This window comes from Aspergillus steynii, assembly GCF_002849105.1.
Source record: "Aspergillus steynii IBT 23096 chromosome Unknown P170scaffold_1, whole genome shotgun sequence".
Taxonomy (NCBI): domain Eukaryota; kingdom Fungi; phylum Ascomycota; class Eurotiomycetes; order Eurotiales; family Aspergillaceae; genus Aspergillus; species Aspergillus steynii.
Genome location: NW_020194398.1, coordinates 768,219 through 782,961, shown reverse-complemented (window position 1 = coordinate 782,961; position 14,743 = coordinate 768,219). Strand labels below are relative to the sequence as shown.

Below are 14,743 nucleotides of genomic sequence, written 5' to 3'. Positions count from 1 at the left end.
TTCCCGGGGTTCGAAAGACAGTTCAACTTCTCAATTGAAATAGTTAATGATTTTCCCTGGCCGTAAAGCCTTACCCATAATCCAACTAATTCACAGGGCAAATAGCTCAGTAATCTTTAACAAGAAAGGCCAAATTAGACATCGAGCGACGAGCTCACAATCGCTTCAGGCCTAGCGAAAGCGTTGGGTTTGGACAAGCAAAATTTAAATTTTTATTACGTTTGTCAGATTAGGATCTTCCATGTTCAAAAGAGAAGAGTCCTGGGGATAAAACTCTATTCAGGTCTTTCTCGTCTACTAAGCTTGAGAGCGGTGACCAGCAATGGTTAATTGGTGTAATATGTAGTACCCCTCGACGTAACATGTCCAGCCTCACAGGGAAAACGTTTTGATGTATAAGGAATTGGGGTTTGATGATAGCTGGACTAGAGCGTCGCTAGTAGAAAGGGCAGGTAGTTTCTAGATACCTGGTCTAGAGACTCCGCTCTGCTATGGATGCGAATCAAGCTCTTGGCAGGCAAGAAAGGGAAACACCTCCATTTGTTTATGCTCTCCCTTCCATCATGATTGGACACCAACAACCCAGTAAAGGCATTGGCATGAGAATGACGCGACGCGAATGTTTCACTGTACAAATGCCGTTAGCTAGTCAACCTCGATATGTCTATCAAGGAAGAAGAATGGATATGGGTGACCCACACGATGAGCGAGAGACTTGGTGTAGAGCAGAAGAATCAACTCGCTCCCTAGGAGTGAACTAATGGAAAATGTCGAATGGCTTTCTAGTAGTCAGGGTCTTCTTTTTCACCCTTCACATTTTCGAATGAGTTGTCGGGGAAGTTCGAGACCGCGTATAAAACTGCCGTGATAAAGAGCCAGAGGGCAATGGCGATAAGAGCTTCTTTCCACGCCCTGATTGGAAACTTGGTAAATCCGAGCATTGTAATTGAAAAGGAAGTAGGTATTAGAGATTTGATTATTTGGCTATCTTGTCAGAGAAATGAAGTGGTTTGACTGTGGTGGTAAGTTGAAGAAGGCCTTGAGGAAAAGGCATATTTATACAGACTGAATCTGCCACACCCCATAGACAAACGTAGGCATGAGTGAAGTAAGTGGAGGTAGCGGTATTTTCCAGTTAAGACCAACCTTCTATAGAATATTGTTATGCTCAGAGATTTTCCATTATACTCTTTTGTTTGCTGCTGGTTTCTCTCCTTCCCTACCCTTATCCTTTATTTTCTATTTTCTATTTTCTATCACAGTATCAAATATGATGTCTGAATCCTGTAATAATTAGTCACGCTTTACCTACTAGATGATACATAAAAGGTATTAAAGGAGCCGTTAGTAAGCCTTAGCAATTTCTTTCTTCACACATTACCATGAACAAAGATTCAGCAAAGTAAACTCTTTTTCTATGTCAAAATGCCATCACGACGGGTCAAGCTACATGGGTTCCCACCACATAACAATTCTGCTTGTGGCCCAGGGCATGAGTCGCAATGTTTTTCAAAGCAAAGCAAGCCGCAAATTGTGATGCCACCGGACTAAATTACTAGAATACCATATCAAGGCATGTAATCACAACAAACAGAACCAACAGTAAAGAGCTGGCGGGTTCATCGGCGAAGATTGCGTCCAAATCACGGAACCAAGTGATGTCCCCTGTGGAATAATGAATTGTCAGAATGATCGTCAACAGAGCGCAAAGTGTCATCAAGTCCGCAAAGAAACAGAAGCAATAAAGACACCAGAATGAGAGACCGATATCAGGAGCCATGATGACGAGAATCGGCTCAGTCAGTGATAGAAGCTCCGCTTGCAGATAATAGTTTGATCGAAGGGTAGTAGACGGTGTCAGAGAAGAACGTTTTGAGTGGTTATAAGGCGAGTATAAGAGAGAGGGGGTTATTAATAGAGTAGAGCTAATGATATTAATTATCGGTATCTGCCGGATGGACAATTAGATACAGGAGTGAACATCTTTGACAAGAGGGACCTTCCTGTGAGTTATGAAGGACATTTACAGCTCCAGGATATTCCACTTATGAAAAGTTTAGTCTACCCAAGCCTTAATCGATAGGTCTTGACACATCATAATCCTTTCAGAAGAAATGGAGGAATTGGACAGCATTGCAACAGATGGGAGTTGCCAAACTCACAAACCAATTAGCATGTTTGTTTTAGACAAAATGAAATCTGCTCCACGCAAGCGTTGGATCCATATTCACTACTAGTTCGCGAATAATTACGTCGCATAATGATGTATGGAGTCATATGTTCTCCATGAAGCCGACCAGTCTACTTCGTCGAGCGTAGAGAACTGGGTATCGAGATCGACGGGGCCATATGTCGCTGCGATATCGCTCTGGGGAGCTGATCAATATATTGACCGAGTATCGCAAACCGCGCGTGATCAGAACTGTCCATCCGACAAACAAGCGGATCGCAGATACCTGATACATTTTTAGCCGTAAGACTAAAGAAGGTCAGGTCAGATAGTTGCCCGAAAGTCCGCAAAAAACCGATGAACCGAAGACTAGCAGTAGATTGATCACTTGAAGCAACCTCCCCCCCAGACCTCGGTTAGTGTTTATATTGAGTGGTATGGCAGCGCCGATTACCGTCTTCGGCTCTCGGTACAAGTAGACTGACAAGAGGAGAGAATACAGTGATATCGTGTTAAATACCATCATAGTATCTCAAAAAGGCAGACCAGCAAACTACAAGCAAATTAAACCCGCTTATCACAAATTATGGCAAACGAACGTTTATCGGGAATCTTCTCGCACTTGAAGCCAACCATTTACACTAGCGATGCCGAACCACGCGACAATGCCCCCCGAAGCGAATACAAGATTTTGGAACAACCACTGGGTAGCACACGACCTCTGCGCATTATCGGCATTGGCGCTGGAGCAAGTGGTCTGAACATGATAAGGACCCTTCGGAAGCATCTCACTGATTATGAGCATGTTGTGTACGAGAAAAACCCGGCGATCGGAGGGACCTGGTACGAGAACCGCTATCCTGGTTGTGCCTGTGACGTCCCCTCGCACAATTATCAATTCTCATGGAGGCCGAATCCTGAATGGACAAGCTTCTTCTCTCCTTCGGCTGAGATTCAGCAGTATCTGGCGAGCTTGTGCGAAGAAGAAAGCATGTCTCCTGCGATAAAGCTGGAGCATAGGGTTGTGGGTGTCCAGTGGGATGATGACAGAGGCGTCTGGAATGTGAAAGTCGAGAACATGCAGAGTGGAGAAATTATTGATGACTATTGTCACTTTCTGCTCGATGGGAGTGGAATTTTGAAGTAATGCTATCCCTTTCTCCGGGGCACTGAACGGTGCTAATGTGATATCTAGTAACTGGAAATGGCCTGAAATACCTGGTCTTTTTGAATTCCGAGGTGAACTTGTTCACAGCGCGAACTGGGCAGATGATTTCAAATATGAAGGCAAGAAAGTCGCCGTTATCGGGAACGGGTCCTCCGGGGTTCAGATCGTTCCAGCCATGCAGCCTTGTAAGTATATTCCAAAAGAACTCTGGTATCAGGCTCACAGACATGTTTGCTTTTAGCTGTTCACCACCTTTTCCATTTTATACGCTCCCCTACATGGCTGTCCCCTTCCCGACGTGACATCATGGGATCGGAACTGGAGAATATTCAAATTGATTCCAACGGAAAATTCACACCCCAGCAGATTGAGAAGTTTCGTTCCGACCCTGTCTTATACCGGAGGTTTGTCAAGGCTATGGAAGTGCGTGTCAACGGCAACTTCCCCATAGTAGGTTGCTGCTTTTTGATGTCTCTTGATGAATCCTGACTGATATTCCAATTTCAGGTCATTAACGGCAGCCCCGTATCGGAAATGGCCAATCAGGTCCTACAGGATCATATGCGTAACGCCTTGAAGAACGACGAACAACTCTGCAAAGCTCTGATTCCCAGCTTCCCAGTCGGCTGCCGCAGGTTGACCCCTGGAGTGGGCTATCTTCCATCTCTGACAGAAGCAAATGTCACTGTTGTGACTGATAGAATCGAGAGGGTCGTACAACAAGGAGTGCAACTCAGCAATGGAGAAATTATCGAAGTAGATGCGATAGTCTGTGCTAGCGGGTTCGATGTCTCATTCCGACCTCGTTTCCCAATTATCGGCAAAACAGGCAATCTTCAGGATCTGTGGTCACAGCAACTACCTGAGGCTTATATGTCATGTGCTGTGCCAGGATTTCCAAACTATTTCAGTATGTTGATCTTCCCTGTTTTATCTAACCCCATTGCTGATTTTTTTCAAGTGTTCCTTGGTCCTGGCGCCCCGATTGGGCATGGAAGTGTGTTCACCATCTCCGAACACATTGCCAAATATGTCACTCGTGTTATCATCAAGTGCCAGACAGAGAGAATTAGGGCCATAACAGTGTCGAAGTCGGCAACTGCGGAGTTTAATGAGCATCTCCAAACGTTCATGCCAAAGACTGTGTACACCGGAAGTTGCCGTTCATGGTACAAGAATAATACCGTTGATGGTCCGGTTATTGCACTTCACCCAGGTAGTCGTATTCATTTCTTTCATATGCTCCAAGAGCTTCGCGGTGAGGATTGGGAGTATGATTACCTCGATCGAAGCCCAAACCGATTTGCATATCTGGGAAATGGATTCTCGACAAAGGAGCTGGGAGATCAAGACTCGACTTGGTATTTGGACAGTCCTGATGATCTGTGATTAATACACTCGGTCCATATTTGGAGCTGAGGGAATCCAAAACTTTGGGGAGGACTAGTGTACCGTAAATTCTGCTATGTATACGGATCAAGAGTGGCTCAGGAGATTTTAGGAACGAAACACCTTAACGTAGCATTCATCAGCTAGGCTGATTCTTACCGAACGCTGCGCTCCTACATGGAGATCATCAAGAATTCCAACATTGCAGACTATAATAGAAAGTTCTCGCTAACACTGTCGGGAGACACATTATTTAGGCTTATATACTGTACTGTTGACTAGTATTTGTGCCGTGTTCACATCATGGGAGGGCAAGACCACCACTTCATTCTCGGCTGCGAACTGTTTGATCAACTTAAGGCTTTTCAACGCTCGCTGAGGATCAGAGTTGATTCCATCTGGTTGTTCGATATCAAGAAGATCCAGGCCATAGACCGCGTCCCCAGTTAGAAAGTAGGTGACCTTGGCGCCATCGTCGTTCTCCCCATACACCACCAGTGAAACATGCCCCGGAACATGACCTGCAGTATCAACAGCGATCACCTTTCCATCCGCCGTCACCGGGTAGGATGTTGCCCACGGCCCAACAGGAATATCCTTTTCTTCCAGTAATTTCGGGTTGAAGTTCTCTGGCCACTGCGAGGGCACACACCCCTCCACCGCAGCATGGAACGGATGCTCCCCAAATACTCTCCACTGCTGCTCACTAACATAAATAGGCACGTTGGGAGCAGCCTCATGAACCTCCTTCAATCCTCCCGTATGATCGTTATGTAGATGCGAGAGCACAATCGCCTGGAGCTGTACAGGATCCACACCTTGTGCCCGCAGCTGCGCTAGAAGGCCCTCTTCGGGAGGCACGGAGAACTTTGCAAGTGAGTTTCCTGCCATGTTCCACCATGGGAAATACCCGGGCTCATTGCACAACGGACTCTGCCCGGTGTCAAACAGGATAGGGCCTTGCGGATGCTGCACCAGGAAGACCCCAACGGGTAGCGCGTCGGTCCAACCCCAGTCTGTCAGGGATCGTAGACGACGCAGGAGCATGTGGGAGTTGGCTGGTTGAGAGCGCATCGACGGTCGGATCTTCACAGTGCCGGTAGAGAGAAATGTGACTTTTATCCTGCGATTGTTATCGGGGTCGCTTTCAGTGTGGTGAGCCATATTTCGAATGTTTTGGGATTTTCGGGCCTTGGCGATCTTGAGAAAAATTGAAATAGTGACAAGTGTATTTCTAGACCTGGGCTGTGAATTTTGCTGTTTTCTTGAATGCAATATTGGAAAGAAAGAAAAAACGAATTTCCAAGGTGGCGGGCTTGCTCGGCATAGGATGCATCGCTCGGCTCTCGAGCTTCTGCCGATGCACCGAGCAGTTCTCCCGGCATGACAGACAGGCCCATGCCCAACAAAGATCAGTTTATAAGAGGAGTTCTGACACTTCTTTGAATTATCACATTTTTAGATTTATCTCAATAACTAAACGAAAGAACATGGCTCAGTCTCCCTCCGAAAAACTGCTCCTCGGAGCCGACATGGCAAAGCGCTTCCTGGGCGAGGAACTACTTTCTCGACTCAGTGTAAACGCGGTAGGTTTTTTCTGTCGAGTTATAGACTCATCATTAATAAAGTCTCAGAAGGACGACATTTTCACCAAAACGAGTCAGGAATACATCGCCGAGGTGTGCTTCTCGAGCTACGCACGCCCCGGCTTGAAATTCCGCGAACGCGCCTTGATGAACATTGCCATGCTCACGGCCCTGAACAGAGGGCCTGAGCTGCGCATTCATGTTGCTGCTGCCCTTCACAATGGTATTACCGAGGAGGAGATTTCTGAGGCTTGTAGACACGCAATGGTCTACTGTGGTGTCCCCGCGGGTAGGGATGCTCTTGCGGTTGCTAGCGAGGTTGTTAGTTCGGTGAAGGGAGTATCGGAAAGTAAGATTTGAAGGAAATTAAGAATCATTTGAAGGAAAAAGGCCCTTTCCCTCTATGTTTTCAGTACGGTTGTATGGCGTGGAGTAGTCGACTGTAATTAAAACCCGTGGGTTCTTAAGAGAGTCTCAACAGTGGAGGTCTTCTGTCAAACCAGTGATTCTTGCCACGAACGGATTTGCACAAGCAATGAATAATAGAGAACAAAGAAGTAAATACTAATCGATGCGACATACCGAGAGCTGTCTACTTTGGTGGATGAGGTTGAGACATCCTCGGCACGCTCAACGTGGCTGAGAAACTGATTTCTTGCGGTGAAATCTGGGGAACTACTATAGTAAGACGAACTGGGGATATCCGGGGTAATGCGGGATCTGCTTATTGGCATACTACTGTTCTGACTTGGACTAGTAGCAGAAATTATCACGATGTGTGCACCATAAATATTCCAAGCATGTACTGGATCAAGAACCCTAGCTAAGGCAATTGCAGGTCAACCAGTATATCGTCTTAGTAGTGGTACTAGTTGACAGCCACAAAACCGGCTATGATTGAATTATCCAAGGGGTTTCAACAGAAATCTTTCTGAATGGTTCCTGTTCTAGAAATCGGCTAAGCGAGTCGGTATTATCGTTCCTCCGATCCGGTGGAGATCTTCCGATGGACCTCCCCGCTGCTTTCTATACTCTGCCACTTGTTTACCCGGCGTCGAGCGACAGCAGCTTACGACTCTACAATCATGCCTCCTGCGTTTCATCACTTTCTATAATTTTAGAGCGCAACGATGCCCAGGACACCTCGAGACCGCGCGCACATCGTGTGTGTACACTGCCATGCCCGAAAGGTATGTACGTCAGTCGCCCGCTTAGTTTCCTCGAATAACTTTAGCCACCAGGTGAAATGTGACTTGGAAGAAAGTCGAGACGATACTTGCAGTAACTGTCGCCGATTCGACCATAGATGCATGTCAGTGTTACAGCTTCCGTGGATAGATGGACCAGGGACTGAATAATGATTTCCAAGACGACGCACAGGAGTCCGGAAGAGACGGAAACTGTCCCAAGAGGCAATTCGATCTCCGCAAGGATTACCAGAAATCAATGATGACTTACAGTCGGGGGGTCTAGTCATCGAAGATGATATCCTCTTATCCTCCGCAGAAGCCCCACCGATCACACCCAGGAATCACGTCACGCACGTGGCAAAGGAACCGAGATCGTTGGACCATGGCAGTTTTATTGCCGATCACTCTGTTCTGGCCTGCGACGCCCCTACCCACCTCACCGTGTCAGAGGACTCGATCACTCAACCAGACAGCGTCAGAAACGCAGTACTGGAAGCGACCAAAGCTACCACCCTGTTAAGCGCACCACTTCGCAGAGCTTTGATTGACTCCTTTTTTGACAACGCGCTGCATATGTACCACGTAATTGAACCAGAGGATGTCTCATCCCCGAATTCGTCAGTACTACTCCAGCAAGCTGTCTGTATGGCAGGAAGCCTTATGCGGCGAGCCTCCGATAGTCTACAACTAGCCCATTGCCTGTATCAAAAGGTCAAGACGCTGATATACTTGAACTACGAGCCCGATAATCTCATCACATTGAAGGCATTGTGTTTGATGTCGTGCTGGAGTGTCAAACCCCCTGATCGAATCAGCTTGGATGGGCCCTGGTACTGGACTGGGGTGGCATCACGGCTCGCATTTCAGATGGGGCTACATCGCGAGTCAACATACGATTGCCGGCCATATGCGGGCTGTCTACGAAGGATATACTGGCAGCTCCACGTAAGTAACCATAACTGCTAATTCCTGATTCCACACCCACTGATAAAATGGCCGCACAGAGCGCCGACAAACTACAAGTTGCGTCCTGGGGCCGTCCCCCAACATTCATCCCGGACTTCATGCAAGTGAACCCTCTAACACTCGACGACTTTCAAGTCAAAGATTTACGAGCTGAATGTTTTATCCATGGTACAAAGATTTGTGTATTGATCGGCAATATTGCAGAACTCAATCTGCAAAAGGAGCTGGTCTCCAAGCAGAAGATATCGGAGATCATCACGTCTTTATCTAGTTGGCTGCAGCATCTCCCAGATAAGCTGCAACTATACGACCAGGAAGGCACTCGCAAAAGGTTTAGTCACCCTGTGTCCGAAATCTTCATCATGTACTTTGTAGCCATCATTATGCTGCAGTTATTACAAGACGGGACGAATCAGCAGACCCATACCTCAGTACACTCACTCGTTGCCTCATCCTGCATTACAAGGCTCTACGAAGAGATCCACTTGCGTGAGGAAACGGCTTATCTACTTCCAATCCACGGCCTCTACTGCATGATCGCCTCCCTTCCACAAATACACTACCGGCCACGGTGGACGGAAAAGGAGGCTATGCACAGAGAGGAACTCGACATCCTGTGTTCCATAATGACCAGCATGCGAGTCAAATATGGCGGGTCAGACATGGTTTTGCGGAAAATTGAAAGAATGCGGAACGAGGTCGCAACTACAACAGATCGATGTCTCGTGGATGGCAGTTCCGCCCAACAACAGGTATCTGAATCTCAGGCGCTTTTCCCATTTCCCACCAGTATATGCAGTCATATGGACCTGATACAACAGCCTGGAAACCCCGAAGAAGACATCTTCGACGATCGTTTCATTCCCCTCGAAAGCGAGTGGAGAAGCTGGCTTCTCACCGAGGGCCATGGCTTTGCTGACCTGCTGGGCGCGTACGCTGGGTGATAACGAAGTTTTTCTGTTCACAAGCGACGCGCACCTTAAGGATCCAGAAGAATCTCTGCTCTCTCAACCTCCCCCTTTTCCGTTTCCGCTTTTTCTTTTCTTTCTCACCCCCCTCGCTTCGCTGGAAATACCAGGGACACAACACTCTGCTCTTTTCACAGTCATAAAATTGGCTACTGAATTAGCCTGCCAAGTTCTAAGGAGTGAAAGGGGAAAAGAGAGGGAGAAAAGTATTGTGATCGGGATTCAAAGCTGATGCAGAAGAAAATTCCGAACGGGCCGAAATTGAAATCCCGCGTTGGTAGTCGGCAGTCGGCAGTCGGCATACGAGACCCACTAATACCGCCATCGTGTTTGGTATGCCACGGGGAAAATAAAACGGAAGCCTCTCTGCAAAAGTATAGTGTGAGATACGAGTTATAGAAGAACGATGATGACTACTTGGTTCTGTTTGGAGATCGTCTAGCCCATCGAGACATATGTGCGAGGACTTTTGCTGTTCCCAGGTTCTATTCTATTACGCTCGATAGAGCAAGCTGTACAAGCCCTACTACTTTCATAGCATCTATTCGTCTTTATGATTTGAGTCAACATTATCTTCAAGAGCTTTTTCTGCTTACTCGCTATCGTGGAGGAATAGACATATTAGTTATGTTAACGAATATTGCATGATACCGAATCCCGACTCGGCTGTGGATCCCGTTATTCAATGAAGCTATTTCTTACCATCCAACAGAACGGAATACTACATTTATTTGACTTCCAATCCCACCTCACCTTGATCCCCAATACCCAAACAAAAGGTATTTCTGGTTGGCGCCACCAATGCCACCCGCGGCAGCATTCTCGAAGCCCTAATCGAGGACGAGTCCATACGCAAACTGAGGCTCTTAATACATCTAAGAAGTATTGATGTTAATTAAGAATGCCTTGCACTCAAAGATAAAATGCGAATAAAAGGAAATATCTCTATCATCGAGGTTCAGCGGGGTCCTACTCGCTGTGGAGTCACATACCGTAACAGTATTCTCCCAATTCTTTTGCCAATCAACATTTCTTATCACTGGACGATGCTTGCGCACTGGAAGGCAGCCAGCTTGGGAGCAGTTTTAGAAACAGCACTTCCAAGGTGTCGCACTTGATGATTTCCGGGGCATCCCGCAAAGCATAACGGAGGTTTTCCCTACCGTACTCGGTCATCTTCTCGTAAACCTCCCAGCGCGTCTTATCGCCTAGGACAGGCTCTTTGAAGCAGGGAATGAGAGGTTGCAATCGACTATCTGACCGCGTTGATAGAGAATTCACCCAGTCTTTGTATGGGATACCGCGCATCTTCTGCGGAGAGATCCGATTCAGGACTTCAAAACAGGTGTTGACATCGAGGGCGTTAGTGATATCGGGCTGGACAAGATTGTAGGCGTGTCCTAGATTCGAATGGGATGATGCGATATGGACCATTGCGTTGACGACAAAGTCAACGGCGACGAATTCCTTTCGCTGATCTGGTAGAAACGGATATACACCCATCTCCATGCAGCTGGTGTAGAGGCGAGAGACAAAGTCATTTCGGTTGCAAACTCCAGTTTTGCTGTGCCCAAGGACGAACCCGGATCGGTAGATTGCAATGGGGAAGCCATTATCGATAGCATTCCACATAATGGCTTCGGCGACGTACTTGCTTTGTGAATAGCCCGTATCATATGACAAGGCGGCCAGATGAGGAGCAGGACGCTCATCTTCGGGGACAACCTTCGTACCGGTAATGTATCCTGTCGGGCCATAGGCTGCAATGGTCGAAGTGTAGTGCAGAGCCTTCAATCGTTTGTGGTTCACGAATTCTAGCATCCTCAGAGTTCCGACAACGTTTTCTTCCCGGTGCGAGGAATACGGAGCCACATAGCTCACCTTTGCGCCGAGGTGGAACACAACGCTAGCCCATTCGGCATAATAATCATATTGATAGGCAGTCAGGCCGAGGTTAGGTTGAGAAAAGTCACCCGGCAGGGCAATGGCTTTACTGAGATCCGCAAGGAGAGAATATTTGGCTAGCGTGTTTTGTAGACGGCGTTCAGCTGAAGTCTTATTTTCTGCACGGACAAGACAGGCCACCTTCTTCACATTCGGTCTTTGAAGGAGAGTTGCCAGCAGGAATATCCCGACAAACCCTGTTGCACCGGTCAGGAAGACTCGGCCTTCCGAACAGTGCTGACAAGGGGTAACCTTGGCAACCATTGGCCTTAGATGCTGGCCAAGCTGTGAATCTTGCCACCAGATCTCTTCATCCGCCTGAGATTTCAGGTACTCGCCCTCACCCTGCACATTGGCCACCAGGCTTTCGAGCTTCTCAATTGTTGTGTTCTCATATAACGCCCGTACTTGGACCGAGGTGCCGAAGGTTCTATTAATTCTGGCTATCATCATGGCTGCCATAAGTGACGTTCCACCCATTGCAAGGAATCCATCTGTTCGAGAGACGCGATCGCTGGTAAGTCCAAAGACATCCGTCCAAATATACTCGATCTCTGCGGTGATGGCGCTTGTGTCATTGTGGGATCGGATTGCTTTCGTCCGTGAAAGTGTAATTCGTTGAAAGTATTGCTCTTCTAATAACTTCCGATCGACTTTACCTGTGGTCCTTAAGGGAAGTTTGTCGATTATCTCAACCCTAGGCAGAACAAGGTGAGGCGCCTCTTCAATATAGGACCTGCTAATTGCAGCTGAAGTGACATTGGAGGATGTCGGTATACAGAAGGCCAGCAGAAACTGGCCTTTATCCACTCCTTTTGGTGCAATCACGATTACAACAGCAGCGTTGACTAACCCAGTCCGCAATAGAATCGCTTCCAACGCCTCCAACTCGACCCGTTGGCCTCTAATTTTGACCTGGTTGTCACGCCGTCCAATAAAGTAGTGCGTTCCTTCTGGGTCGGCTTGGACGAGGTCACCCGTTCTGTACACTTTGCCCGTTCCACCCTTTATGGTACGAGGTAAACGAGGCAAGTGAAGAAAGCTTTTGTCCGTCGAGGGTTGATCATCGATATAACCACCAGCGACTCCAACGCCGGATACGAGCAGTTCACCAACCTGGCCAGGTTTGACCAGGTTCAATTTCTCGTCAACTATAAAAGTTTCCACATTCCACGGTGGCTTTCCAAGCGGGATCTCTCCCCTCGTAGCCTCGTCCTGGGAAACAACATGCAAAAGCGAGAACACTGAGCACTCCGTAGGACCATATCCATTAATAATTCGACTTGGGGCGCCTTCTCTGAATATCGATTCAATCGTTTGGCAGTTGATCGCCTCGCCTCCTGTGATGAGAGTGTTGAGCGTTGAAAAGGCCCCGGGGCAACTATATGCCATGACCGTCAAAAGTGATGTCGTGAGTGGCAACACGTCAATTCTCTTGATCCGGAGAAAGTCACTTAGCGACACTGGATCCAGCAAAGTCTCCTGCCCGATGATGACAATCGTGCCGCCATTTAATAATGTGGCCCAGATATCTAGTACAGATAAATCAAAGATTGGGCGAGATGCATGGCATAGGCGTTGGCCTTTCCTCACGAGACCTATAGGATCCAGACAGATGTTGATAAGGCCTTCGGCTCGGGCCTCGACTGCCTTTGCTTTGCCAGTTGTGCCAGATGTGTGAAGTATATGACAACAGGCCTGTGGGCCATTTTCAATAGGCTGAAAACTTGTGTCGGGTAGATCGAAGAGAGAGTGGTGGTCGAGGACTATATGATGACATGACGGCAATCTGTGTTGCTGAGTAGTATCGGTGATTATTATGCTTGAACCAATACTCTTCAGTACAGTCTGAAGATAACTGTCGGGTAGTTCATCATCCAGCGGAACGCATGCTCGTCCAGAGTATATAATAGCCACCTGGGAAAGTATATGGTTTATGCTTCGTGGAATAATAATTCCGATGGGCGATATGTCCGCAGGGTGCTGAGTGTGAATTTTCCAGGCCAAAGCTAGAGCCTTAGTGTGGAGGTCTCTGTAGGTGATGAAATCTTCTCCATCCTCAATCGCTAGGCTTGAACTCTGAAGCAATGATCGCCGGTGAAAGAGTTCAGCAAGGCCCTTTGCACGCTCGTCCTCCCATTTAGATTCTGCTAACATAGTCATTGTGGGAGTATTGGTGGACAACACGAGAAAGACCGCTTGTGTTTTTAAGAAAACTATCCGAAGATATAGTCGTTGAAGTAGTGCTGGGGTTGTACAACGGATAATATGGTAGCGACCTTTCCGCAAAAACAGAGTTTCGAGTAGGATTCCGACCCAGCCCTTGTAACCCTTGTAACCTAAACCTTCTGATTGATTGTTGAAACCTTCGCACCACTTATCTATCTCGGCATGTTTACGCGTATTCTGGAGTTTGATTCGTTAACCTATTCCGCCAATCGGCTCAGTGAGGCAATCAAATCCAGCTCCAGTTTGCGCTTGATCTTATTTCTGATGTAATAGTTCCCCATACACGAGCCTGGAGTAACTTTGATTAATTTCATTGATTATGATTGATTGATCTTGTAAAGTCTGATGTCCGTACGTAAGCTTTGAAATGCCCCCAATAATCGTTATGATAGGACATTATCAGGCGATATTGCAGCTGTTGGGAAAAGGAATGTGCGAAATGTACTAATTGCTATTGGCGCCTTGGGTATAGAAGAAGAATGGACAGATGAATTGCAAATATCTGCCTTCGGCAATTCCCTTTGATAGTGTCCCATGGGTCTTGCGAGCCCCAGATATCTGAGCGATTAAATTAAAAACCAAACACTATGACAAAATAACCATGCTAAAGGTCAACCTGAGGCAACAGATCAATATTATTAAAAGCCATCCCGGAAAGAAAACCTACGGAGACATTTAGCGGGAATGGAATCGAGCGAATTGCATGAACCCACCCAACAGATATATAACCGGGAAACCTAATTTGGGTTTATCAGGCGATAAACTTTGTCCCAGAGTGTTGTTTGAGGGCTCTGTTTTCGCCCTCTCTGGCTGCGTTCCAGGGTGATTATCCCTTTGGTGTTTCAGGTGAGTCTCTCATCTTACGGCAGGTCCCTTGAATTAATTAGGGTTCGCTAATAATTCTGTTTCAGCTTTCCAGCCCCTTTGGGACGTGTTTTGAGAAGCTTATGAAATGCTTGGATCAGATGTCGGAGGTCTTTCCAGTCTACGAGCGGATGGAGAAACTGTTCGACACCCGACCGCCGGGCCTGCAGTCGTCGCTGGAGCCTGTGTATACGGATTTCTTTCGATGATGATATAGGGGTTTTTTTCAGGGCATTCAGATAAATGGACTGAAAGAGTAGGGCGATTAG

At 47.2% G+C, this 14,743-nt stretch overlaps 5 protein-coding genes across 5 annotated transcripts; 3 read left to right on the top strand and 2 right to left on the bottom strand.

Moving 5' to 3' along the window:
• Positions 1–2,756: 2,756 nt before the first annotated feature.
• Positions 2,757–4,727, top strand: P170DRAFT_469341 (flavin-containing monooxygenase; the record flags this gene model as incomplete). Its single annotated transcript, XM_024852621.1, has 5 exons — positions 2,757–3,313; positions 3,366–3,523; positions 3,580–3,788; positions 3,846–4,248; positions 4,300–4,727. The coding sequence occupies 5 exons, from the start codon at positions 2,757–2,759 to the stop codon at positions 4,725–4,727; spliced, it is 1,755 nt and encodes a 584-aa protein (XP_024709157.1).
• Positions 4,728–4,976: 249 nt separating this feature from the next.
• Positions 4,977–5,891, bottom strand: P170DRAFT_344626 (N-acyl homoserine lactonase family protein; the record flags this gene model as incomplete). The annotated part of the gene is made up of 1 exon (XM_024843476.1): positions 4,977–5,891. The coding sequence occupies one exon, from the start codon at positions 5,889–5,891 to the stop codon at positions 4,977–4,979; it is 915 nt and encodes a 304-aa protein (XP_024709156.1).
• A 326-nt stretch (positions 5,892–6,217) lies between these two features.
• P170DRAFT_420654 (carboxymuconolactone decarboxylase family protein) lies at positions 6,218–6,673 on the top strand (the record flags this gene model as incomplete). Its single annotated transcript, XM_024847311.1, has 2 exons — positions 6,218–6,313; positions 6,356–6,673. The coding sequence occupies 2 exons, from the start codon at positions 6,218–6,220 to the stop codon at positions 6,671–6,673; spliced, it is 414 nt and encodes a 137-aa protein (XP_024709155.1).
• Positions 6,674–7,492: 819 nt separating this feature from the next.
• Positions 7,493–9,849, top strand: P170DRAFT_460180 (fungal specific transcription factor domain-containing protein; the record flags this gene model as incomplete). The annotated part of the gene is made up of 3 exons (XM_024851918.1): positions 7,493–7,503; positions 7,683–8,448; positions 8,508–9,849. The coding sequence occupies 3 exons, from the start codon at positions 7,493–7,495 to the stop codon at positions 9,411–9,413; spliced, it is 1,683 nt and encodes a 560-aa protein (XP_024709154.1). The 3' UTR covers positions 9,414–9,849.
• A 611-nt stretch (positions 9,850–10,460) lies between these two features.
• P170DRAFT_346017 (non-ribosomal peptide synthetase) lies at positions 10,461–13,538 on the bottom strand (the record flags this gene model as incomplete). Its single annotated transcript, XM_024843536.1, has 1 exon — positions 10,461–13,538. The coding sequence occupies one exon, from the start codon at positions 13,536–13,538 to the stop codon at positions 10,461–10,463; it is 3,078 nt and encodes a 1,025-aa protein (XP_024709153.1).
• Positions 13,539–14,743: the final 1,205 nt, after the last annotated feature.